The 27,004-nt window shown below is 48.7% G+C and overlaps 1 protein-coding gene and 1 long non-coding RNA gene across 2 annotated transcripts; one reads left to right on the forward strand and one right to left on the reverse strand.

Annotated features, from left to right (window-relative positions):
- Positions 1 to 881: 881 nt before the first annotated feature.
- Positions 882 to 3,162, reverse strand: LOC118018440. The gene is made up of 3 exons (XR_004681407.1): positions 2,917 to 3,162; positions 2,631 to 2,706; positions 882 to 2,357 (listed from the first exon to the last, which is right to left on the reverse strand). It is a non-coding gene; the product is annotated as an uncharacterized LOC118018440 (long non-coding RNA).
- Positions 3,163 to 12,114: 8,952 nt separating this feature from the next.
- On the forward strand, positions 12,115 to 25,567 carry MORN3 (MORN repeat containing 3). The gene is made up of 6 exons (XM_035016709.1): positions 12,115 to 12,207; positions 15,390 to 15,553; positions 19,850 to 20,007; positions 21,529 to 21,688; positions 25,055 to 25,239; positions 25,496 to 25,567. The coding sequence occupies exons 2-6, from the start codon at positions 15,409 to 15,411 to the stop codon at positions 25,565 to 25,567; spliced, it is 720 nt and encodes a 239-aa protein (XP_034872600.1). The 5' UTR covers positions 12,115 to 12,207; positions 15,390 to 15,408.
- The last annotated feature ends 1,437 nt before the right edge of the window (positions 25,568 to 27,004 follow it).

The following is a 27,004-nucleotide window of genomic DNA, read 5'->3' on the forward strand; positions in this document are numbered from 1 at the left end:
GCAACCAAGAATGTCCACCACAGTCACCCACTCTACCTGCCCATATTATCATGGCCCAGGACATGTGTGAAGACACAGGACAAAGTCAGTATCGAATACAGTGATTATATCATAGGAGAAAATGAAGTAGGTTGGGGAAGGGGCCAGCTTTTCAACCATTCACTAGGGTTGAAAGGACTGACAGTTGGGGGGCCTGGCTGGCTCAGTTAGTAGAGCATGTGACTCTTGATCTCAGGGTCCTGAGTTCAAGCCCCACCCTAGGTGTGGAGGCTACTTAAAAAAAAAAAAGAAAAAAAAAAGGACAGTTATTATCTTCATAGGTCTTTTGTCATCTTTTAAAGAGGCAAAGACAATACAATTATACTTTATTCAACCATCCATTTATTCATCAAGTATTTATTAAGGACCTATGGGGAATTGTATTCATTTCCTAGGTCTGCTGTAACAAAGTACCAGAAACTGGGAGGCGTTAACATCAGAAATGTATTGTCTCACAGTTCTGGAGGCTAAAAATCTGAAATCAAGGTGTCTGTAGGGGTGGTTCCTTCTGGAAGCTCAGATCTGTTCCATGTTCCTCTTCTAGCTTCTGGTGGTGTTCCTGCCATCTTTTGTATTCCTTGGCTTGTGGCAGCATCTCTCCAATCTTACTTGGCATTCTGCTTGTGTCTGTCTCTGTCCATATTTTCTCTTTGCATAAGGATACCAGCCATATCGTATTAGGACCTACCCTAATGACCTCATCTTGATCATCTGCACAGACCCTCTTTCCAAATAAAATCACATTCACAGGAACTGGAGATCAGGATTTCGATGTCTTTGGGGGAAACACAATTCAACCCATGACAGGTACATGTTTTGAGGCTTACAAGGCCACAGCATCCTTTTTTTTTGAATTAAGATTTTATCTGAGAGAGAGAGAGAAAGCAAGAAAGAGTACGAGCCTGGAGGCGGGGGGAGGCAGATGGAGAGGGAGATTCCCCGCTGAGCAGGGAGCCAGATGCGAGGCTAGATCCCAGGACCCTGGGATCATGACCTGAGCCAAAGGCAGACGCTTAACCGACTGAGACACCCAGGCGCCCCAAGGCCACAGCATCCTTATACTCAGCCTTAAAGGAGTGGGGAAAAGCCAAGGAAGGAAAATAGGAAGAGGGAAATATAGCAGAGGGGAAGAGAAGAGAAAGGACTACAAAAGAGAGAAAAAGAGAAAAGTTGGAGGAGGGAGGCAGGACCAAGTACATAACTTGTGTGGCCCAGGGCAAAATGACAATGTGGGATTCCTTGCTAAAAAATTAAGAATTTCAAAATGGTGACAGCAGAACATTAAGCCAAGCACAAGGCCCTTCTTTAGCATGAGGCCTGTGTGACTCCTCTATGGGGAAAATGGTACTAATGGGTGTACTGTGAGTCCATTCAAGGTGTCCTTGTTCAGTTTTTCAGTACTTTTCTGTGTTCCTTGCAAGTCACCTATGAAGCAATTCATTCTTTCTACAGCAGGTGCATTCTTGGGTTAAGACCCTTCTAAGATCCAATCTCTCAAGGAGAAAATAGTTTAGGAAGATGGTGGCTATCCAAAAGGGAAAATCTTGGGGATCCTGGGCGGTTCGGTTGGTTGAGCACCCGACACTTGATTTCGGCTCAGGTCATGATCTCGGGATCCTGGGATGGAGCCCCCCCCTCAGATGCTTGCTCAGTGGTGAGTCTGCTTTAGGATTCCCTCCCTCTGGCTGCAGGAGCCATGTGCCCACAGTCTCTCTCAAATAAATAAATAAATATTTAAAACAAACACAAAAGGGAAATTTTTTTCTCCCTAGCCCCACGTAATGTCTGAGTAATTTCCTCAGAATACCCAAGAATCACTTTTCCTTTCAGTTGTTTGGATTCTTGATTAGGATTTGTAACTTGGCATGGAAGTTTCTCTGCTCACCAGCTTACACTTCCTTAGACAGTTTTCCAGCTGCTCCCTGCTTAACCAGGTCACTGTGGTCAAAAAGTCACCTTCTGCCTCGTGCCCTGTATCAAAGCAAGTTCAAGAAAACACACAGGTTCCTGACCACCAGATTTGGTTCCAAACATCCTCAGCTTGGCATCTAACCTCCTCTCTCCCAGGCTACCCGACTATGTTCATAGAACACCATCTCCTATGTTCTCTGAGGTTACCCTCCCCTTTTCAGTCAAGACAGTCTCCAGAGCCACTTTACACTATCATTCCTAGTCCAAGCCCTTGCCCAGGCTAGTCCTTCCCCTGAACCCCACGGTGTGAACTTTTCAAGGGCAGGGGCTGAATTATATTCATCTTTGAATCTCCAGTATCCAGTAAGGTGCACACGTATAGAACACAACGTGCTTTCCACAAATGCCTATGGAATAAAGTTGATGAACTGACACAAGGGACTTCCAAAGCATTTACAATTTTTTTAAAAAGATTTTTTATTTATTTTTATTTGACACAGGGACAGAGATAGTGAGAGAGAGAGAGAGAGCATAAGCAGGGGGAGCGACAGGCAGGCAGACGGAGCGGGAGAAGCAGGCTTCCCGCTGAGCAGGGATCATGACCTGAGCCGAAGGCAGCTCATGACTGAGCCACCCAGGCGCCCCAGCATTTACAATTTCAAAGACACAAAATCACTTACCTCGATGCAGACTTCTTTTCCGCCTCTTACTGAACGTGACTTCCAGACGGTTTCCTGTCTCCTAGGACGAACGTTTCTGTGGGCAAGAACATGTTCCTCTTGAATTTTTTGTCATAATACTTGTTTTCAAACTAGGCACATAGAAGGCATTCAAATCTCCCTGAGTCCTGAAGCCTTCTTTCTAGAAGGTAAAATTCATAGGGGAAAAAAGGAAACTTAGGGGAAATCCTCCCTTTCCCTAAAACCTGCATTTAACATACATGTAAACAGAACAATCTTGTAAAACCTTTTTTAGATGGACAAGTAAGTTCTCTGTGATCACATTCTGGTCTTTACATTTCTAAGTTCACGAATCTGGGACTGCGCCCCAACTCTGCTTTCCACTCAGTTAGCATTTGCCGCGTTTTCTCCCTCCGCCCTTTAGGCTTAGGAATACGACCCGCCCACTTCCGGCAGGGGCATCCACAGCGCAGGCGCAACTCCAGACGCCACTCTACAACCCCTCGTTCTAGTGCTGATGTACGCGCATGTGCAAAAAGGGGCGGGCTGGTTAATAGCGCGGGAGAATGTAGGCCCGCCGAACTCGCGCGACTGTCTCCGCCCACCTAAGTAGGCGGGCGGAGCCGACTGCCCTCTCCACGTTCAGGCAGCGCACGCGCACTTTAGTCCAGGAACGTGGCGAGGGAACGAGGGCAAGCTTTTACGCATGCTCATTTAAATGAGGCCTGGAGCTTTTCACGTCAGCTACGTCTGCGGCCTCCTTTCCGTCTTAACCCGCCTCTGACGTTTAAAGGGCCAGAGCCTTTTTCCACCCAATTGATTTTTTAAAAGTTAAGCATTTATGGAGAGCCTCGTATGTGCGGGGCCCAATTTATATTGTCTTCTGTGTACATTTTCCAGCTTTTCCTTTTGTAGAAATTACGTTAGTATTTATATTTTTCATAAATTTCTTCCCTTGCCCCAAGTGTACTGTTCCCTTGGAGGCAATTCTCTGAAATGAGAGTCAGCGTGAAGTTCTGGGCGGGTCTTCCTAGGTTAAGGGGTCTGAAACTGAATCCTCGCTCGGCCACTTCCTTGGTCTTTTTTTTTTTTTTTTTTTTTTGAGACAGAGAGAGACAGAGAGCATGAGAGGGAGGAGGGTCAGAGGGAGAAGCAGACTCCCTGCCGAGCAGGGAGCCCGATGCGGGACTCGGTCCCGGGACTCCAGGATCATGACCTGAGCCGAAGGCAGTCGCTTAACCAACTGAGCCACCCAGGCGCCCCACTTCCTTGGTCTTTTACTCTGGATGGGTTATCTAATTTCTGTGAACCTGAGGTTGCTGACTTTTTAAAATGAGGATAAGGATTGCGACCTATCTCATAGGATTGTTATGAAAAGTACTTAAAAAAAAAAAAAGTATGGGGGCGCCTGGGTGGTTCAGTGGGTTAAGCATCTGCCTTTGGCTCAGGTCATGATCTCAGGGTCCTTGCTCAGTGGAGAGTCTGCTTCTCCCTCTCCCACTGCCATTCCCCCTGCTTGTGTTCTCTCTCTCTGTCAAATAAATGAATAAAAATTTAAAAGTAATAACAAATATTTAAAAAGAATGTAAAGTACCAAGTACTATGCCTCACACCAGCTATATGTTAAGTAAATAAATAGTAGTCATTAAGTGGAATTAATTCAGTCAGAAAATAGTTTTATACTTTCTGTAACATAGTTCCAGATGGTTTTTCAAGAGGATTTACCTAATTGCCTGGATGGCTAGCAGTATGTAATGGTGCCTCTTTCCCCACAGTGCTGCCAATATCACAGACCATCATTTTTACACATTTTTCCTAGTCTAGACAGTATGTAATGGTATGGCAGGGTTATTTTAACTTTCATTTCTTTAATTGCTAGTGAGGCTGTGCATTTTTCTTTGGGATGATTTATTAGCTGTGTTTGTTTGCCAAACAACTATTTTCAAACCGTGTAATTTCTACCAGCTTATCCTTGTAGACATTATGTTAGGTTCTGACAGAGAATTTTGCTGATCAATTAAAAAAAAAGAAAGAAAGAAAAGAAAAAAAGGATTTGACAGAGAGAGAGAAATAAAACTTTCCAAAGACGGGATAGTGACAAAAGATAAGAGCTCATCCCCAAAGCAGCACTGTCCTGTAGAACTTTCTATGATAAAGGAAATGTTCTGTATCTGCAATGTCCCATATAGTAACCAGTTGCCACATGTGTCTAAATACTAAACACTTGGAATATGACTGGTGTCACTGAGGAATTTTTATTTTATTTTATTTTTTTTAAGGTTTTATTTATTTGACAGAGAGAAAGAGCCAGAGAGGGAACACAAGCAGGGGGAGTGGGAGAGGGAGAAGCAGGCTTCCTGTGGAGCAGGGAGCCTGATGCGGGGCTCGATCCCAGGACCCTGGGATCATGACCTGAGCCGAAAGGCAGATACTTAATGACTGGGCCACCCAGGCGCCCAGGAATTTTTATTTTTATTCAACTTAAATTTCCATAAAAATAGCCACCTCCTTGATAGAGTAACCCCAGAGATTAGGAAAGAAGGAGAGAAAGCAAGGGAAAAGAGGAGCTCTACAGAATCGGAAGTGGCCTCATTTATGTGAAGGGACTCAGGGTGCCTGGCTGGCTCAGCTGGTAAAGTTCAAGCCCCATGCTGGGTGTAGCAATTACTTAAAAATAAATAAATAAAATCAATCAATCAATCAGTCTCTCTTTTTTTAAGATTTTATTTATTTCTTTGAGACAGAGAGCACAAGCAGGGAGGAGGATCAGAGGGAGAGGGAGAGGCAGACTCCCAGCTGAGCAGGGAACCCAATGTGGGGCTTGATCCCAGGATCCGGAGATCATGACCTGAGCTGAAGGCAGACGCTTAACCATCTGAGCCACCCAGGCGCCCCTAAATAAATCTCTTTTTAAAAAAAATAAAGGGGGGACGCCTGGGTGGCTCAGTTGGTTAAGCGTCTGCCTTCAGCTCGAGTCATGATCCAAGGGTCCTGGGATGGATCCCAGATCAGGCTCCTTGCTCAGTGGGGAGCCTGCTTCTCCCTCTGCTGCTCCCCCTGCTTGTTCTCTCTCTCTCTCTCTGACAAATAAATAAATAAAATATTTTTTTAAAATATGAACGGGGGCGCCTGGGTAGCTCAGTCAGTTAAGCAGCTGCCTTCGGCTCGGATCATGATCTCAGGGTCCTGGGATCAAGCCCTACATCGGGCTCATTGCTCATCCGGGAGCCTGCTTCTCCCTCTCCTTCTGCCTGCCGCTCTCCCTGCTTGTGCTCTCTCTCTATATCTCTCTGTGTGTCAAATAAATAAATAAAGTCTTAAAAAAAAAATATGAAGGGACTCAAATTGGACTTTTGGCATTGTTCCTGAGAGAGACAATCCCAGAGACCACCAGTCTTGACAAGAAGGGTGTGTTTGGTCTGCAAAAATCTATCAAGCTATACATTGATGATATTTCCACTTTTCTATATGTATTTTACACTTCAATAAAAAGTTAAACAACGTTTGCTGCACTTTGTATTACCCTCTTTAGGCATTTCTCTCTCTGATTTTTAATTTGGCCGAATGAAAAATGAAAAACAATGGAAGGTGGCCAGTGACCCACTCTGGATGTGTGAGAGCCCCTAGAGGGCGCTCATCCCGCATCGGAGACTTTTTAAAAAAGCATTTTATTAGAGAGAACTCAGGTATCATACAATTCACCATTTAAAGTGTACGATTCCATGGTTTTTAGTATGTTCAGTGTTGTGCAGTCATCATCACAGTCAATTTTAGAATATTTTAGAATATTTTCACCCGCCCCCCCGAAAGAAAGCCCTTTTCCCTTAACTATCACCCTCTTAACCCCTCGTCTTCCCTCCCAAGTAACAATTCATCTACTTTCTGTCTCTGTAGATTTGCTTATTCTGGATATTGTATCTGGCTTCTTTCACTTAGCACAATGTTTTCAAGGTTCACCCAGGCTGCAGCTTGTCTCGGTGTTTCCTTTTTATGGCTGAATAATATTCCATTATATGGACAGATGACATTTTGCTTATCCATTCATCTTTTGATGGACATTTGAGTTGCCTCAAACTTTTGTTGATTATGTGCACTGGCGACTTTTGCCGGTCCTGACAGGTGGGTCCTTCCTGCCACTTCTGGGAGATTGAGACCCAGGTTACTCAACCCCAGAAGACCCCATTCTCATTTTATTTAGATGGTGCTCTCAGGAGTGGCCTGCAGTGTGAATGCCCCCCCAGAGTTGGCAACTCAGCAACTGTTGGGTGAAATCTGCAAGGATTTCTTGAGAAGGCAGAGCCTCCAGGCTTTCAGCCAAAGCTTTGTGCCCAGGAAGGTGTAAATAGGACCATGGTTCCCCAAGGGGATGTTTATCTGTGGCTGTATGGAAGAGACCATACATATGTGGTCTGGAAACCTCAGACCACTCAGGAGAGCTCTCTTCAACCCATGCTTTACAAAAGATCCTTGAGAAGAGCCCAGCTAAATTCTAGTCTGACAAGTAATTATCAGAAGGGTATTTGGAACAGGAGCTCTCAAGCTTGATGCTCTTGGCACTTCAGTATTGGGGAGTGGCCAGTCCATAGCTCCTACTCAGGAGTTTGAAAATAATGCTACCAGATCCTGACCCCATAGGGAGAACAATCTCAGATTTGTAACCTGCCCATCCAGCTGGCCTGCAGAGGCAGATAAACCTTAACCTGCTCCACATTCTTCTCCAGGGGACGGTTCTAGCTTCCCTGAGCCAGGATCTGATTAGGGGCTGTGAAAGGGCTCCTTGCAGTGGTGGGACTGGGGCTCAGGCTGTGTCTTAGCCTGACCTAGGGAGAGAGGAAATTCTAGACCATGATGCGCCACTCAGCAGGTGGCAGGGTGGTTCTAGATAAAGCCACAAGCCAAGGGACAGTTTGTACTGGGATAGAGCCTGCTGGGACTGCTGGCCAGGCATCTGAGAAGGAGAGGAGAATATTGGAGAGAACCACAGCCATCAGTAGCATGGCTGGCCAGGGGCGGACTCCAGACCCTAGCTGGGCCACTCATGAATTTGGGATTGGAATTCCGAAAGAGCCAATTAATTTCTGTGAGTGGTTATATAACTGAGGTGATATACGGGGCAGCTATTTTCCACCACGAGCAGGAGAAAGCTGAATGAAGGAGACACACAGAGACATGGAGGGACCAAGAGAGAGGAAGAGGATGGCTTTGCTGTTGACAGCTTTCCAACACTCTTGTATCCTTAATAAATTTCCTTTATCAGGTAGTACGAGATGGCATCTCTAGTTGCAACCAAAAGAAACTTGGATGAGAAAGAATTTACACAGGGCAAGTTCTGTGTCCATCAATTACCCTCTGCTGAGAGAGAGACATACACCCAACAAATTAATTATAAATGATGCAATGAGTGTTGAAATCAGAGCAGAAGTCCAATTCCAAAAACAAAAAAACAAAAACCAAAACAAACAAAAAGTCCCATTCCAATTGGAATGAAGAACAAAGCAATGAAGGAGAGCCCACTGGTAACCAAAGAAAAGCCCATCAAAACAAGATTTTCTTCTGAGATTGCTAAAGAGATTTAAAAACAGTAATACTCGGAAGCACCTGGGTGGCAAAGTCAGTTAGGCATCTGACTCTGGTTTTGGCTCAGGTCATGATCTTGGTGTCATGAGATCGAGCCCCGCATCAGGCTCCCCACTCAGCTTGGAGTCCTCTTGGGATTCTCTATCCCTCTCCCTCTGCTCCTCTGCTGATGCTCTCTCTCTCAAATAAATAAATAAATCTTAAAACAACAACAACAACAACAACACAGTAATAGTCAATGTGAGCAAAGGCAAAAGTGGGAGAAAAAACAGATACTCTTATTCTGTGGATGGAATTAATACAATCATTTTGGAGGGGAATTTGGTGTTATATATTAAGAACTTAAAGTGCTGAGTGCCTGGGTGGCTCAGTCAGTTAAGCATCTGCCTTCAGATCAGGTCATGATCTCAGGGTCCTGGGATGGAGCCCCACATTGGTCTCCCTGCTTAGTGGGGAGACTGCTTCTCCCTCTCCCTCTGCCACTCCCCCTGCTTGTGCATGCGTGCTCTCTCTCTGTCAAATAAATAAATAAAATATTAAAAGAAAAAAAAAAAGAACTCAAGTGCTCATATATTTTGACCCATAATTCTGCCTCTAGAAATCTGTCCTAAGGAAATAAGCAGCAATGTGCCCTCACATTTATGTGGAAGAACAATAATCAGATCAACATTTATAATGGAGAACACTGGAAATATATTTAATGCCCATCTATGGGAGCTTGGTGAACAAAATACTACTCAGATGTTAAAATGGTGTTCTCAAATGTGTTTCAACATGGAAAAAATTCTGCCATTCTTTGGGTTAGGGGTGTTTTTTCTGTGGTCACAAGTTGGCTCCAGTTTTGTAAAAAAGAAAAAAAAAAGATATAACAATATTTATATGATTTGTTAAGGAAGTGCTCCCTGGAGAAACTGGTTAATAGATGGGGGAAGGAGGGTTGGGAAGAAGCCAAGTGAGTGCAGCCTGATCCCACGGGGACGTCTAAAGCAAAAATCACTTCAACAAATACTTTATGAATCCGCTTACATGGGGTACCCAGAACAGGCAAATTCATAGAGACAGACAGTAGAATAGAGGTTACGAGGGGCTGGAGAAGAGGGAATGCAGGGTTATTATGTAATGGGTATAGAATTTTAGTTTGGGATGATGAGTCATCCCGGCTCAGGTCATGATCCCAGGGTCCTGGGATGGAGCCCCGCATGGCATCAGGCTCCTTGCTCGGCAGGGAGCCTGCTTCTCCCTCTCCCTCTTCCTGCTGCTCCCCGTGTGTGGGCTCACTCTCTCTCAAATCAATCAATCAATCAATCAATCTTAAAAAGAAAAAAAAAGGTGTGGGACACACTGAAAGAGCACTAGGGGAAAAGAAGACAGTCCCAATATGAGCAGTGGAGGAAAGCCACTACCATACGTGGGACTGACAGGACAAAGGGAGGAGGTGGTGACAGAGCCCAGGGGCCAGACCTGTGTGTCAGGAGAGATAGCCATATGCGCTCTCTGCCCCAGAGACACCATCCGAGGCAGAAAGAAATAGGAATAACTACCCCAACTTCTCCCTCCCTCCTGCCCACCTCTCAGTCTCCTGCAAGCGTCTCCCATTGGCTGAAGGCAGCCAGAAGTGAACTGACCAGAGACCTAAGAAAAATGAAGCTGGCAGGATGCAGCCCTCTGCTAAAACAGAGCAGAGCAGGGGAAAAGGGAAGAATGGAATCTGAGGACAGCCAATGACCAGCACAGGTACCATTCTTCTATTCAGTAAATACATCCTAAGTGCACCCTATGTACCAGGACTCTGCTAGGTATTGGGGGTGATAAAGAGCCCACAGAAAGAGGACATAGGGGCACCTGGGTGGCTCAGTCATTAAGTGTCTGCCTTCGGCTCGGGTCATGATCTCAGGGTCCTGGGATCAAGCCCCGCATCAGGTCCTGCTCAGCAGGAAGCCTGCTTCTCCCTCTCCCACTCCCCCTGCTTGTGTTCCCTCTCTGGCTGTGTCTCTGTCAAATAAATAAAATATTTAAAAAAAAAAAAAGAGAGAGAGCATAGTTTGGGGCAAGATAGAAGTGCTTCTATACAGCAGGAGGAAGCTTCCACCCCAAGAAGTCTGCCTCTAGCCCCTACTGTGCCTTGGTGCAAATCAGAAAAATGTGTCCCTCCAGGAGGACCCAGCCCCTTGGGCATACAGCCTGGCAAACAGCCGGGGCAAGATGCATAGTCCTGGGCAGGATACTATTTCCAAAAACAGCCCTAGAGATTCTGCTTTGTCTCTAGCGGGAATCCCTAACCTGAAGGCTCCTGGAGCAAGAGTCTCTAAAAGCACACCATCCAATCATTCATTTGACAAATACTTGTTGAGCAACTACTAGGTGCTGGGCCTTTCACCTAGGTCCTAGGGAGACAGCAGTGAAAAAACACAAAAACTTCTCCGACTTCAAATATGGCAACACGCCAATAATTGTCCACTATACGCAGAGATTGTAACAGGTGTTCATTGTACTATTATTATGCTTTTCAGTGTGTTTGAAATTTTTCACTTAAAAGTTGGAAGAAAAAAACCTTTGCCTTCAAAAAGACAATAAATATGTGTATACACACACACATATGGCAATGTTACACCACATGAAACAGGAATGAGGCTGGGAAAACAGGAAGCAGGAAAATGGGTTGTGAAGTATATATGGAGATTCCAGTTTTATTTATTTATTTTTAAAGATTTTATATCTTTATTTGCTAGAGAGCACAAGTAGGCAGAGCGGCAGGCAGAGGGAGAGGAGGAGCAGGCTCCCCCGCTGAGCAGAGAGCCCAATGTGGGGCTCGATCCCAGGACCTGGAGATCACAACCTGAGCCGAAGGCAGACGCTTAACGACTGAGCCACCCGGGCGCCCCAAGATTCCGGTTTTAAATAGGGTGGTCCAGGGGCACCAGCCTGGCTCAGTTGGTAGAGCATGTGACTCTTGATATCGGTGTCGAATTCAGGCCCCAAATTGGGCATAGAGTTTTTTTGTTGTTGTTGTTTTTTAGGGCATAGAGATTACTTTTAAAAAAAGGTGGTCCAGAAACTCCTTACTGAGATGATGATTTCTGAATAAAACCTTGAAGAAGAGGAAGGAATGATCTAGACTGCCATCTGTAGGAAGAGATGTCCTGGCAGAAGGAACAGAAGAGACAAAAACCCCGAGGCAGGAACATGCCCAGCATTTTCCAGGAAGAGCAAGGAAGCAAGTGTGTGGCTGGAGCAGAGTGAGACTGGGTGCCAGAAGTAGGGGACAGGGTCATAGAGGAAAGGGGAGGGAGGTGGGCAGATGACGGGGAACTCTGAAGGCCCTTGCGGGGACTGTAGCTTTTACTCTGAGTGACAGGGGGGCCACTGTAAGGATGTGAACCCAGGAGAGGCGTGAGGAGTGACATGGGCTGACTTGTGTGTCTAAAATAGAAGCATCTTCAAGGGGTGGAGGGTCTGCACAGCTTCTCTCAGATTCTTAAAGGTGTCTAGTAGACCCCCCCACCCCACAAGACTAAGAATCGGAGTGACGTTGGTTTTCCCTTCACATTTTGCCGCTTTGTCTTCGAAACACGGCAGGAAAGCCTTTAACCCTTTCCTGTCTGCTTGGGGTGCTGTATTTGCCCTGGGGACCCCCAGACGGGGAGGGCAGTAGCCTCCCGGGGCACACCGGGGCCCACGCTCCGCGGATATCGGGTCTTCGGGCTCGCCCACCAGCCTTTTGGCCACCAGGCCGATGTCCCAGGCGGCACTCGACCTGCACAGGCCCTACGACGTCCTTCCCCACGCCCCCGATTGTGCACCCTTCCCGCCGCGCCGCAAACTCACGGTCTCGGCAGGAAGGGGCGGGCTCTGCCGGCGGCTTTGCTGGGCCCCGCGTTGCCATAGCGACCCCAGCCGGGCCGGGGACGCCCGAGCAGGCGGGGCGCTCGGTTACTGAGGAGGGAGGCTGCCACCCCATCGCTCCGTCCACGCGGCTGCGGATCCAGGCGCCGCCCCGCAGGTGAGCTGGCGCAGGTGGGTGGGGTGGGGGCTCGGGATGGCCCCCCAGCCGTCTGGGCCCCGCCCGTCCGCCTTCCATTGTGGTTAATTTATTATTTAGACTCCAAACAACCGGGCAGAGTCCCTGTCTCGCCTCCCAAGGCTTTCTTGTCCTATCGGTAGCTCACGTATCAAGACCGCAAGCTGCTCTTGAGCAGAACCCTTGCTCCCAGGAAAGAGTGGGACAGAGGACGATTTCATATGACACTGATGAGGCATTAAGTAACACCCAATGACATCGTAAAAAAGTTATTAGGTTCTAGGTTCCCTTACACTTCTGAGTAAACCAAAGGGAAAGTGTCATTTCGGGGCTAACAGGGCATTAACGCCTTTCTGAACATTTGCTCATCTCAACCGTAAGCCACAGTATCTAGCTAAGACTTAAGGTGGTTTCTTTATAGTATTTTTATTTTTACAGTGCCTTCCCCTTATGGTATCTGATACTGGTTTACCTTTTTTTTTTTTTTTTTTTAAGATTTTATTTATTTATTTGACAGAGAGAGATAGTGAGAGCAGGAACACAAGCAGGGGGAGCGGGAGAGGGAGAAGCAGGCTTACCGCCGAGCAGGGACCCTGATGCGGGGCTCGATCCCAGGACCCTGGGATCATGACCTGAGCCGAAAGGCAGACGCTTAATGACTGAGCCACCCAGGTGCCCCTGGTTTTCCATTTATAGTAATGATATGTAGTTTCTTTCTTGGATAAATATTATTGACTTTTTTAAGTGAATTAATTTACATACAAAGATTCATCGTTGTACAGGTGGTACTAGGAAATGGGAGCAAAAAAAGAAAAACGTTAAATTTAGGATCTGAAACTGTTTCCTTCCTCCTAGCTTTTGCCCTTGCTGTTTTTTTTTTTATTAAAGATTTTATTTATTTATTTGAGAGAGAATGAGATAGAGAGCATGAGAGGGGAAGGGTCAAAGGGAGAAGCAGACTCCCTGCCGAGCAGGGAGCCGGATGCGGGACTCGATCCTGGGACTCCAGGATCATGACCTGAGCCGAAGGCAGTCACTTAACCAACTGAGCCACCCAGGCGCCCTGCCTTTGCTGTTTTCTTTGCCAGGAGTGACTTACCCTGTTCCTAGGCATGATTGTCAAAATATGTGTCAGCCAGTGTGGATGATCAGCCTGGTCAGACTCCTGGAGACCCTGCTATAGCCCAACAGCAGGAACTCCTTCATATGCAGGTCCAGTCAAAATGAAAAAGGGGGCCCTCACTTATAAAGTATTAAGAATTTAAGGGGCGCCTGGGTGGCTCAGTCGGTTAAGCGACTGCCTTCGGCTCAGGTCATGATCCTGGAGTCCCGGGATCGAGTCCCGCATCGGGCTCCCTGCTCGGCGGGGAGTCTGCTTCTCCCTCTGACCCTCCTCCCTCTCATGCTCTCTGTCTCTCATTCTCTCTCTCTCAAATAAATAAATAAAATCTTAAAAAAAAAAAAAAGAATTTAAAAACAGTGACAGCAAAGGAGTAAGCCAAGCACGGGCCCTTCTAAGGGTGGGCCCTGTTCGACTGCACAGGTTGCACACCCGTGAGGCTGGCCTTGTGTGGGTGAATGCCTGGGACACCATGATCTGATACCCGCTCAGCCCAGAGGTCATTCTAATTGGTCAGCACCTCTCATGCTAATGGTTAAATATTTCACTCCAGCCCCTGCTGCTAGCAGCACTTGGGGGGTGTGTGTGTGTGTGTGTGTGTGTGTATCCCCCAAACACATGGAGCAGGATAGATGGTATTTGCTGAGGGGAGACAGATCCCCATGATTTGGAGGAGACCATCTTTATCACCTTGCAGGAGCCCCATGGGGACAGACAGATAGGCATGAATGTCCACACTAGAGATCTTGGGGACATAAGGAGCACAGGTGGGGCGCTCCCAGACCAAGGAAAGACCCTAGACCACCCAAAGTTTCTCTGCAACCCCATCAGGCACGGCGGGGAGGAGAGCCCTGGTCTGTTGGAAAAACCTAACCAGGTAATAAGGCAGACAAGTAGAATATCTGGGCAGAGTGTCCAGCCATCCCAGTGTTCCTGGGACTGTCCCAGTTTCAGCACTGAAGTCCAAGTTCCTAGGAAACCCCTCAGTCCTAGGCAAACCCAGACAGTCAGTCACCTAGAGGTAGTATCTTTAGTTGGTGGGTTCCCCCAACAGCTTCTTTACTTCTAATTTTTTTAAAAAAAAATTTAAAGATTCTATTTATTCATTTGAGAGAGGGAAAGAACAAGTGGAGGGCAGAGGCAGAGGGAGAAGCAGGCTCCCCGCTGAGCAGGGACTAGACCCCGGGACCCTGGGATCATGACCTGAGCCAAAGGCAGATGCTTCACTGACTGAGCCACCCAGGTGCCCTCTTTTTTTTTTTAAGATTTTATTTATTTATTTGGCAGAGAGAGAACAAGAGAGCACAGCAGGGGGAGCGGCAGAGGGAGAGGGAGAAGCAGGCTCCCCGCTGAGCAGGGAGCCTGATGGGGGGGCATCCTTCCCAGGACCCTGGGATCATGACCTGAGCCGAAGGCAGATGCTTAACGACTGAGCCACCCAGGCGCCCCTCCCCTGACAGCTTCTAAAGCCAGGCCCTGGATGTTTCCAGCACCCTCTAAAAGATAAGGCAGGACCAAAGGGGCTACAGTGTTGGGTACTGGGTCCAGGGAAAGGGTCCCCGTAGGCTGTGGCTATCTCCCAGCCCACAGTGGCCTGGCTCCCCCAACACACACATGCACACCTCCTGCAGTGGATCCCAGTGCTCACCACTGGGGCCTCCAGGCCAAGCTCTAGCCTTAGGGCCAGCATCCACTCTGATTGGTCATACTGGTTATTAAATATGTGACTGCCAACCACTGGTGGGGGGAAGCTTCTTTCTGATGCCATCACAAACCCCCCTCCTCTACTGGTTTCCCTGGGTTCCCAAGCAATTGTGTCATCAGACCCACCTCAGCGGGGCCCTAGAGATGCAAAGGAGCTGACAGGCAAGGGTCAGTCCAGCACAGAAGGGTCACCCTCAAAGGGCTGCTTGCTCATCTGCCCGGGGACTCAGAACATACATGACTCATGTCATTTGGGCTCAGACAAGCGCCTCCCCAGGAAGCCCCAGGATCCTGGCACTACTAGGGGCACACTGAGCCCCTGATGTTCCTAACCCTCTAGCCCCACAGAAGCAGCCAACATGCCCATCTCCAAGTGCTTGCAAAAGTCGGAGCCCCTGTGGAAGCGGTGGGACCGGAAAGCCCAAAAGAACGGCCTGAGGCACCAGGTGTACACTATCAGGGGTGACTGCTATGTGGGCGAGTGGAAGGACAACATGAAGCACGGTGAGTGGGGGACCTCAGGGGCCCCGGGGGCTAGTGTGCGGTCGGGACCATGGTGGGTGATGGGACCTGACTGGGGCCAAGGAAGTCGCTGGCAGAGCTCACTGGGGACATAAGATGTGTCCCCAAGGCTCCCTCAAGGGGTGAATGCCACTGACATGGGCCAGCCAGGGGTCTCCACTCGCTGAGGCTCTGGAACCAAACTCAGCCCTGACGTCAGATGAGCGAAGCCCTCAGGGGCCAGCAGGGGACAAAGTGGTCTTGAGATACCAACCATAACCACAGCCAGGGTTCTAGGGACTCCAGCTCAGTCCCACCCTCTCAGACCTGAGCTAAACATGGGGCTGGCTAGCAGGAGGATCAGGTGCCCCCCCAACCCAGCTCACAATGGGGATTCAAACGGCTCTGACGTGGGAGTCTGACCAGCAGTGGGTTAGGAAGGACACACACACACACACACACACACACAACTAGCTGGGGCTTTAACTTTAACTGCAACTTTTTAAAGATTTTATTTATTTATCTGAGAGACAGCAAGAGAGAGAGAGAGAGCACAAGCAGGAGGGAAGGGCAGAGGGAGAGGGAGAAGCAGACTCCTGGACTCTAGGATCATGACCTGAGCCGAAGGCAGACACTTAACCGACTGAGCCATCCAGGCGTCCCACTTTAACTGCAACTTTAACTGGCAAATGGCATGGGGGTTCCTTGTGACACAAACTAAGCCCTGAAGAAAAACGAGTGTTTTTTGTTTTTGTTTTTAGTTTTATTTATTTAGGGGCACCTGGCTGGCTCAGTCAGTTGAGCATATGACTATTGATCTCGGGGTTGTAAGTTTGAGCCCCACGTTGGGTGTAGATTACTTAAAAATAAAATCTTTTTTTTAAAGATTTATTTATTTCAGAGAGAGAGAGAGAGGGAGAGCATGAGCGGGAGGGGCAGAGGGAGAGGGAGAGAGAATCTCAAGTGGACTCCACACTAAGCATGGATGGAGGCTGATGTGGGGCTGGGTCTCACGGCCCTGAAATCATGACCTGAGCCAAAATCAAGAGTTGGACACTTAACTGACTCCGCCATCCAGGCGCCCCTTAAAAATGAAATCTTAAAAAAAAGTTTTATTTATTTAAGTAATTTCTACACCCAACATGGAGTTCGAACTCATGACCCTGGGATCAAGAGTCATGTGCTCTTCTGAGCCAGCCAAGCACCCTGAGAAAAACAAGTTTTGATTAAAAAAAGATGGTATGGCTTCTTAGGTCTTATAATTCCAGATTCTAAGCCTCTTAACCACTTTTTTCTCCTGCCTTCCTGAGTTAAGTACTTTGGAGTCCAGAATCCTGGGTAAGAATCTCAGCTCCACCAACATATGACCTTGAGCGACTAATTACCCCACTCTGAGCCTCAGTGTCCCATTCTGTAAAATGGGAAAATGCCTATTGGTAAGGATAAGAGATGACATCCACCAAGTGTGTAGCCCAGGGTCTGTGCAGAAGGGTCTGTGAGTGTTTGAGGGCTGAGCATGGCAGGGATCACCACTACTCAGAACTTTCCTAATCCAGAAGCACTCCAAAATTGACCCCTCCTAGTGTGTGACTTTGGGTAAGCCATCTCCCATTCTCTGGATCTCAGCTGCCCCACCTGTGGTATGAACTTATGGGTTGACAGGGTCCTCTGAGCCCTCCTTCGGTGTGAGTCCTGCCTCCCCTAGGACCCTGGAGACATAGAGCTGTTTGGGCTGAGGCTATAGAAAATGGACCTGTCAGGAAATCCAGACCCAGCCTCCCCTCTCTTTAAGACACACCTTTGACCAAGCCAACGGGGGTTGCTGTGGTATAAGCGGACTGGAAGCAGTCAAGAGAGTCATCATCGTGCAGGGCAAGGATTGGGTGGCCAGTGGTTCCCCCGACTGCTCATTCGTTCACTCCGCTAACCCTATGGCGCTCCTAGTCCACATCAGGCCCTCTACTGGGCATCTGGCATGCTGCCAACCCTCAGGGAGCTGCAGTCTCACAGAGGACCTGCACAATAAGTAATATCCCACTTTACAGAGGAGGAAACTGGGGCTCAGAGGGAGGAAATGACTTACTGAGGGTCACATGGCTAAAAGTGGTGGCATTAGCCTGTACGTGCTAAATGGTCTGGAGGCGGAGACCAGCTTCCCAGGAAACAAAGCAAACATGCTGTCTCAAGACTTCGTGGACCATGTACACTACATGGCGGAGAACCAGGGGCCCTGTTTCAGCCCAGGATGAGAAGGATTACTGTCAAGATACCCCGAAACAGATTCGGAGTAAGACCAACGTCTATAAGCGTTTTTACCCAACAGAGTGGCAAACCTTCCTCGATGCCTTGCAGAGGAATAAGATGGAGACTGAGTGAGTGGCTTAGGCCTCCTCCTGGACCAGAGAAGCTGGAGACAGGGTTTAATGTTTTAGGCAAGGAGGAGCATGTGGCTAGATCTCACACACACACACACACACACACACACCCCTACACACACACACACCCCTCTCTGGGGAAAGAATGGTCTCCCAGAGGTTTCTGAGGGCCCTGGGAAAAGCCAGAACCTGCTGTTTTCAGAGTGGGTGGTTTGTTTAAATATAGTCTGCACATAATAAAACAAGGCTATTTTACTTCAAAAAAGTAAAAATAAAAATAAAAGTGGTGGCATCAGGATATGAAGGGGACCAGAGAGGAGACATGAAAGTGGCCATAAAACAGAGAGAGGTGATGTTTGAGCTGAGCACACGAGAATAAGGATTAGCTCGGCACAAGGGCATGTCTTCTCGATAGTGGAATCAGAATGGAAGGATTTGGTGGGGTGGTAATTAAGTCTTGCTCAAGGAACAGACTGGAAGCCAGTGTGCCCAGAGCAGAGAGAGTGAGGAGGGAGAATGGGCACACCAGGGGTCCAACCACACAAAACTTTATAAGAAGGGATAAATTTGCCTTTATCCCAGAAGCCAACAGTCCCAGCTCACTTGGATCACATGCCCTTCACTGAACCAATCACAGTGGCCCGAGCTGGTTGGTTAGAGTTGCCAGAGGGAGGAGCCAGATCCATGCAAACCTTCAGGATTGAGAGCTCAGGAGGGGCTGGTTCCCCCAAAGAAATAAAACTAAAAGAAGGACAGGTAGAAAAACCGGGTGAGAGCTCTACCTCACGTGCACAAATAATTGGTAACATCTTTTGTATTTGCAGGCACTGTTCTAAGTGTTTTCCTTATGTTAATGAATTTAGTGATCAGTACAACCCCATGAGATATTCTCATCCCCGTTTTACAGATGACGAGCCTGAGGCCCAGGGAGTTAAGTTACTCGCCCTAGATTAAAAAGCTCACAGGGACAATGTTGGATTTGTTCCTGAGCTACTAAGGACCAAGACATGAATTAGCCCATATAGGTACTCCACAAATATTTTATTCATCCCTTTGTTCAACAAATGTCATTGTTCAACATGTATTGGTCAGCTGCAACGTGCCAGGCACTGTTCTTCAGTGTGGAAATAGAGCAGTGAACAAAATAGACCAAAGTTTGTGTCCTCATGGAGTGCACTTTCTCATGGAGAGCTAGACAATAGACAATAAATGATAAATAAATGAATTGTCTGATATGTTAGGAGTTGATAAGCGATATGGAAAGAAACAGAGCAGGGTAAGGGGGTAGGATAGGCTTGTGATTTTATATGGGATGGTCAGGGCCGGCCTCATTGAGAAAATAAATTTGAACAGAGACTTGGAGGAGGTAGGGAGTGACTGAATATTTGGAGAAGAGCATTCCAGGCCAAAGGAAAAACAGGTACAAAGACCCTGAGGCAGAAGCATATCTGGTGGGTTCCGTGGAGGCCATAGTGGTTGGAGGGCAATCTGGAAGTTGGGAGTAGAAGACACAGATGAGGCTGGAGTGGTAGGATATAGGTCTCCATGTGTGTTTCTGAGAACTGAAGAAATATGCAGAACATTTTCTAGAAACTCTAGCCATCTGGTGTAACCTTTGAGTATTATTAAGAGATGAAGCTCATTATTATTAAGAAAAGACGAAGCGGCAGATTTCTACTTGGGGATTGCTGTGTCAATCTGGCTTCAGGGCAAAGGGCTGGAGAATTGCTATTTGTAGAAATGGAACTTTCTTGGGGTTTTCACTGGTGATGGGGGTCTAGAGAGGAGGCACAGACCCTGGCTCAGCCCTTGAGAAGGTCACCAAGTCTTCTAGGGGCCCCTGAGGCCAAGGCAGACCCAGCACCTGCCCCTCCAGCCCCATGGCTGCCATGTCTGCAGTGTCGGCCCATCTGTGTGTCATCAGGAAAAGGAACACAGATCTGGAAAAAGAAAGGAGCCATCTATGAGGGAGACTGGAAGTTTGGGAAGCGAGATGGCTATGGCACCCTCAGCTTTCCTGACCAAGAGATGGGAAAGCCCAGGAAAGTATACTCTGGCTGGTGGAAAGACGATAAAAAATCGGTGAGTGGTTCCCGTCATGCCGTGCACCTGTTTGCGCTCATGATGGGGTGTGGGCCAGGCTGAAAGTGGGCTCTGTGTGTGTGTGTGTGTGTGTGTGTAGGGGGAGCAGTCAGAGAGTCCTGGGAGAAAAAGGAGGAGGGTTGAGGGAACGAGGACAAGAGTACTGTGTTCGTGGGAGAAGGAAGGGGTGGGAAATCATCCAGGCTTCTCAGAACAAAACCCAGGAAACAGGAAGCAAGAGGAGAGGGCCCAGGGAGGAGCCCAAGAAGCCCTGTGGCACAAGAAACCAGCCAGGCTGTGGGGGGGCCAACTCTCCTCCCTGTCTGCCCCACTCATTTCCTGGCTTTCTTCTCCCTGGGCATTCCTTTCTGAGAATCCCCCTTCTGTTGGACCGGCACAAGAAGGGGGTAGGAAAAGTGGGAGCAAGAAAGCAGAGGCCACACCCTTGGCCACAGGACAAGACAGGAAGGTCCTGGAGGTAGAAGCCAGCCAGAGGCATGTCCTCAACCGAGAAATGCCTGAACCCTCCTGGTATCTCCAGAATGTGGCATACGGTGCTTCAACCAACTCACGAAGTCATCGTCATCATCATTCTCATTTTATTGATAAGGAAACAAGCCCGCAGAGGTGAGGTGCCTTGCTTAAGGTCACACACTGCTGGCGAGTGGTAGAGCTCAGGATTTCGTGATCTCTGTGCTCAAACTGTTTATTGGCCAGTGGGGAGAGAGATTTCCCAAAATAAACAATTCGCATACAATATGGTGTTAGGATAGAGGTTTCCCCAGGGAGCCCACAGGAATATTGAGAATTCAGGGCAGACTTCCTGTAGGAGGTAATACCAAAAGGTACAAAGAGTTAACCAGGGAGGGGAAAAAAGGAGAAGGGGAAGTAGCAAAGTAGTGAGAAGTAGCAAAGAATATGTCAAACAGCAAGGTGTGTGTGCCTACGGGGGTGGGAGTGAGGGGAGGGGTAGATGGGGGCCTTGAAAGTTATGTGGGGAATCAGGATTTTGAAGAGTAAACTTGGGCTGCTTAACCCAACTTCCTTAAGGTGTGATCTGCGGAGAGTCCATGATTCTCTGTGGTTGGACACTGAGGGTGGTGTTCATTTTTCTGGGGAGAAATCCATAACTTTGATCTGATTCTCAGAGGCATCTGCGACTTTTAAGAGGGTCAAATCAGAGCTGAGGAGAAGGGGCAAACGTGATCAGATGAGCGATGTAAAGATCCTTCTAGCTGCTTCACGGAAGATGCGTGCGGAGGGGAGAATGGGAGAGTGGAGGAGGAGGACCAGTGAGGAGGGGAGAAATGGTGGTGGGCTGCACGAAGGTGGTAGCAGAGGGGTGGAGGGGGACGGACAGCCTGGGGAGCTTTTCCAATGCACGACCATCAGTTTGGGATGTAGGGCTGAGGGAGGAAGCAAGGAAGGAGTCCAAGTGTGTGGCTTGGGTGTCAAGGAAGATAGGAGTGGCTTTCCTAGTGGTTGGGGGCGCCGTGAACACGGACACCTTCGTGCTTTCAGGGCTATGGGATTCAGTTTTTCGGACCCAAGGAGTATTACGAGGGTGAGTGGTGTGGCAACCTGCGCAGCGGATGGGGCCGCATGTACTACGGCAACAGCGACATCTACGAGGGCCAGTGGTTGAACGACAAGCCGCATGGGGAGGGCATGCTGCGTCAGAGTAAGTGCCCCGCCCCGCCCCAGCCAGCCCCGCCCCAATGGCCTGCTGGCCACGCCCTCGGGGCAGCCCCGGTGGGTCCTGCGTGGCCACGCCCACTCCCCGCCCAGCCCCACTCCAGCTCGGCTCCGGTTAAGGTGAATGGCAGGACCAGATACCCGCCCGCCTGGGGTTTCTATACTAAAGGGGGAGCCTAACTAGACACATCAACAATTAAGACATTTTCTTATGGTCATAATAATTCTAGCCTACACTTACACAGCACTGAGCTCATTTAATCCTCACTACAGTTCTCTAAGATGGTATTCTGACCATCCCTTTATGTAAAAATGAACTGAGGCACAGAGAGGTTAAGTCACTCGCTCAAGGTCAACATAGCTTGTTCATTGTGAGGTCAAAAGTGCTAAGGACAGGGGCGCCTGGGTGGCTCGGTTGGTTGGGCGTCTGCCTTCGGTTCAGGTCGTGATCCCAGGGTCCTGGGATGGAGCCCCACGGCGGGCTCCCTGCTCAGCGGGGAGGCTGCTTCTCCCTCTCCCACTGCCTGCCGTTCCCCCTCCCTGCCTGTGCTCTATCTGACAAATAAATAAATAAAATCTTTTTTTAAAAAAGTGCTAAGGACTATCCCTTTAAAATAGGAAGGTGTGTTGGAGAATGACAAAGGAGTTGGGGACAGGGGCTGTTTAGACAGACTTAGGGTCAGAGAATGTCTCCCTGAAGAGGTGACATTTGAACAGAAGACCTGAAGGAAGAGGAGTCTGATACGCACTGAGCTAGGGAAGAACATTCCTAGGCAGAGCAGAGTCGTGAGTAAACCGCCTTAGCGTCAGGACTTAATCCATTCTCTACATAGCAACCAGCCTGAGCTTTTTACACATAGGACCCTATCACTAATCTGCTTTCAACCTTTCCATAGCTCCCTCCTACCCTCTGAGTTCAGAGCCCTTACTGTGGTCTGCAGGGTCTGCAGTCCTGGAGTAGTGCCTGCCACCCATGTCCCTTGGGAAACCCTCGGTTTCAGCCTTACTCATTTTCTTTCAGTTCCTCCCACACTTTTTGCCTCAGTTCCTCCCTCACCTTTTGCACTGCTGTTTTCTCTTCCTGCAATAGAAAGAAGATCCTTCAGGGCGCCTGGGTAGGGCTCAGATGGTTAAGCGTCTGCCTTCGGCTCAGGTCATGATCTCAGGGTCCTGGGATCGAGTCCCGCATCGGGTTCCCTGCTCAGTGCAGAGCCTGCTTCTCCCTCTCCCTCTGCCACTCCCTCTGCTTGTGCTCTTCTGTCTGTCTCTCTGTCAAATAAATAAATAAAATCTTTATAAAAAAAAAAAAGAAAGAAAGAAGATCCTTCAGATCTCTGCACTGTCTCCTTCTCAGAGAGGCCTTCCCTGTTCATTCCACTAATGCACGTTCTCCTCAGTATCCTCAGCATCTGTTTCCTTTCCTTTTTAGCATATAATCTTGGGCAAGTTTCCTCCTCTCCGTGCCTCGGTTACCGGGAATAATAGTAGTACCTACAAAGTGGTACTACTATGAACAGGGTCTGGCACATAGTAGGCTATCTATAAAGCTAGTGTCATTGTCTCTCCAGACTGTGACCTAGACTGCACATCTATTTTGTTCCCTGTTGTTTTCCCAGTGCCTGGCACATAGTAGGTGCTCTTGGTGAGGACACAAACCTGAGCTCGGTCTCCTGAAAACTCAAGACTCCAATTTCCAATGAGATTTGGCCAAACTGAGGCATTAGGTCAGCTGAGGAGGGTTTAAACCAGCCATTTCTGTCTGTCATTCTCAATCCCCCATGCACCCAGCTCTGTGCTTGCTTTCAGTGAGCATCTACTAGTAACAGCCTGCACTTAGTGAGCACCTACTGTGGCCACACACAGTGTGAGGGCTCCAAGTGTATCATTTCTAGTGGCCTGACTCAAGCCAGCCTGCCTGGGTTCAAATCCTGGATCAAGCTCTTACTAGCGACGTGACCTTCAGGCAATTTGCTTCAATTCTCTGTGCTTTGGTTTTCTCATCTGTAAATTAAGGATAAAAATACAACTTAACTAGGGTGCCTGGGTGGCTCAGATGGTTAAGCGTCTGCCTTCGGCTCAGGTCATGATCTCAGGGTCCTGGGATCGAGTCCTGCATCGGGCTTCCTGCTCCTTGGGAGCCTGCTTCTCCCTCTGCCTCTCTCTCTCTCTCTCTGTCTCTCATGAATAAATAAATAAAAATCTTAAAAAAAAAAACAACTTAACTAGGGTTATTGAGAAAGTTAAATGAGGTTTGCAAAGTGCTGAGCATGGTGCCTGACACATAATAGTAAGTGCTCAAAATATTACTAGCTCATACTTGTATGTAGCAGGTATCATCAGACTACGATCCTTAGACCAAATCCAAATCCAGCTCAACACACGTTTTTGTAAGTAAAGTTTTATTGGCACACCAGACTTGCTCATTCATTTACATATTGTCCATGGCTGCTTTCACGCCACAATGGCAGAGTTGTGACAGAGACCCTGTGCCCCACAAAGCCGAAAATACTGTCTGACCCTTTACAGAAAAAGTTTGCTGACCTCTCATCTAGAGTTTATCCAGTACTCTTTAAGTCCTTTCCGTGTATTGACTTATTTAATCTCCACAACAATTCTATGAGGTAGGTGCTTCTGTTATCCCCATTTTACAAATGAGGAAATGAGACAAAATGGTTAAGTGACTTGCCCAAGATCACATGGCTGTAAGGGTCTGAGCTGAGAAGCGTTAGCTTTATTAGTATTCCTTTTATGCCACCAGCAGCAGCAGCCGAGCAAGAGAGTGAATTCATGATTAAGAGCATGGGCTCCTGGGATGAACAGACCTTGGCTTCCAATCTTGTCTCTGCCACATCCTAGCTCTGTGACCTTGAGCAAGTCAGTCAGACTCCCTGAGCTTTTCAAGCTCCATCTGTAAAAAATGGAGTCGGTTATCCTTCATAGAACTGTTTTTGGGAGGAGCGAGTGAGGTCAGAAACAACAAAGAACCAGGCACAGAGTGAGTGCTGTAAAAACATTGCCTATTCATATCATTAGCTATGATTTTTTTACAAATAGGAAATGATGTTGTTCATCCAAGTTCAGGTAAGTAGTGGAGGCGAGAGGGGGACCAGGTCTGATTCTGGAAGTCACTGACACCCCCACCCCAGCCCCCACCCCACCCCGGGGCTCTGATGTGTATAGGTCAGTCCTCCCAGACCACGAGCCCCCCAGCCTGGGGCACTCTCGTCAGCTGGGTTTCCTTTTGGCTTCCCCGTGGGCACAGTGTCCAATCTGGGAGTGCGGAGGGGCCAGCCTGGTAGTCTGGTCTGGTTAGGTGTGCCCAGCACCCACGTGACCCTGTCCTTTTCCCCAGAGAATGGGAACCGCTACGAGGGCTACTGGCAGAGAGGCATGAAGAATGGGTCCGGCCGTTTTTTCCACCTGGACCACGGTCAGCTGTTTGAAGGCTTCTGGGTGGACAACGTGGCCAAGTGTGGCACAATGATTGACTTCGGACGCGATGAGGCCCCTGAGCCCACCCAGTTCCCCATTCCTAAGGTGGGCAGCACCCAGCAGGGCCCTGTGGCCACACCCAGAGACAGAACACGGCCCCCCCGCAGCCACATCCAGCCTGGCCAGGCCCAGCCCAGCCCGGCCGGGGAACAGACAAGGTTTTGTTTTCAGGCAGGCATCCCCGTGGAGACTGGCAGCAGCCCACAAGGCAGACAGCACCTCCAAAGTAGGCAGCACCCCAAAGGCTGGCAGCCTGGGCCTTCCATGCTCCTCAGTCCAACCCCTTACTGCTTCCCTCCAGATCAAAATTCTAGACCCTGATGGCGTGCTAGAGGAAGCCTTGGCCATGTTCAAGAAGACAGAGGAAGATTGATGCCAGGTGAGGGGCGGGCATGCTCTCCAGCCTCCGATGTGGTTAAGGCAGCTCTTGGGGTCTCCTTTGGCCAAGGAACCAGGAGCAGAAGGTGGGTTTCTTGCTTCTTCCAATCCAGCTGGTTCTTCTTGGTTCCTTCCCTTCAAAACTCATTTCCTTGAAGACCAGTTTGCTCCTGAACACCCTTGAGTAAGGTGGTTTGCCCCAGGCCTGCACCTGCACATCTGTCCCAGCCCCTCCTGGTGTGGGTATCAGGGGGTTTGAGGAGAGCGCACTGGTATGGCATCTTGAGCCGGCTCGAGTCGCCGGCTCCCACCAGCCCCTTGCCCTCGCAGAGAGCACCCCAGAGCTTCTGGAGAAATTCAAGCCCGTCACCCAACTGCTCAAACCGGTGCGGTTTCTGCAGGAGTTGAGTGGTGACTCGGGGCACACCCTTGGCACCCTCTGAGGGCACCTCACTCTTCCCAGCACTGGATTATTCTCTCCCCAGCTGACTTTGGGGACCCTCTTGTTACAGGCTTCATTCTTGGTCATCATTCCTGAGAGCAAGAGTATAAAGGAGAACCTGGTGCCATCGGCCCTGGGCTCGTGGTGTGTGATTGGGATGGAGGGGGTGCAGCTCTGGGAGGGACTTCAGGTGAAGAGGGAAGACGTCCCTGCAGGCTGCATGGATTTACCCTGGGGGAGAAAGAAGAGCCTGCGTCTGGTCACACTGGCCACTGAGATTTGGGGCTGAGAGCCGCCCTGGCTTCTCAACCTAACACAGGAGTGCTCAACCTTGGGATCCTGTGGGAGCTTTAAAAGCTACGGACACCTAGGCCTCACGCCCAGACTCTCATCTGTCTGGGGTGAGGCCTGGGCCTTCAGAAAGTTCCCCCGATGATTCTAATGTGCAACTGGGGCCAGAATCCCTGAATTGCTGGCTTTGTGACCCTAAGCAAGTGACCTCAGCTGCCCCGCCTGTAAAATGGCACTTAGGAGATCTCACAGGGGTGTTTTTCAGGATTTGCTAACAGATGGAATAATAACAAATAACATGTATTGAGGTTGTGAAGCAGAGATCTGGGAAGAGGTTTGCATTATTCTAGACAACATTCTTCAAGATAAAATGGATTCTTACATAATGGGTAAGAACATGAGCTCAGCAGTCAGACTGCCTGGGTGTGAATCGCAGCAGTGATTTAGGAGCTGTGTGTTCTCGGGTAGTGCACCCAACCTCTCTGTTCTCTAGGTTTCCTCCCCTCAAATACGGGGCAGTCATGGTCCTTGCCACTCAGGTTATTTGGTTAACATGAGGATGACATAAGGCATGTTCCTAATCCAAGAGTGATTTTGTCTCCCAGCCCTCCCTGGGGACATTTGGCGATGCCCAGAGACATTTCTGGTTGTCACACTGGCAGGGAAAAATATTACTGGCAACTAGTGGGTAGCCGTTGA

Source organism: Mirounga leonina, unplaced genomic scaffold, assembly GCF_011800145.1.
Source record: "Mirounga leonina isolate KUSES-001 unplaced genomic scaffold, KU_Mleo_1.0 Mir_171, whole genome shotgun sequence".
NCBI lineage: Eukaryota > Metazoa > Chordata > Mammalia > Carnivora > Phocidae > Mirounga > Mirounga leonina.

What these genes read in the sequence shown, in the direction of transcription:
- MORN3 (XM_035016709.1), top strand. Translation starts at nt 15,409, where the DNA reads ATGCCCATCTCCAAGTGCTTGCAAAAGTCGGAGCCCCTGTGGAAGCGG. An exon ending in GAAGGACAACATGAAGCACG is followed by an intron (nt 15,554 to 19,849) that starts GTGAGTGGGGGA and finishes GTGTGTCATCAG; the next exon opens with GAAAAGGAACACAGATCTGG. An exon ending in CCCAGTTCCCCATTCCTAAG is followed by an intron (nt 25,240 to 25,495) that starts GTGGGCAGCACC and finishes GCTTCCCTCCAG; the next exon opens with ATCAAAATTCTAGACCCTGA.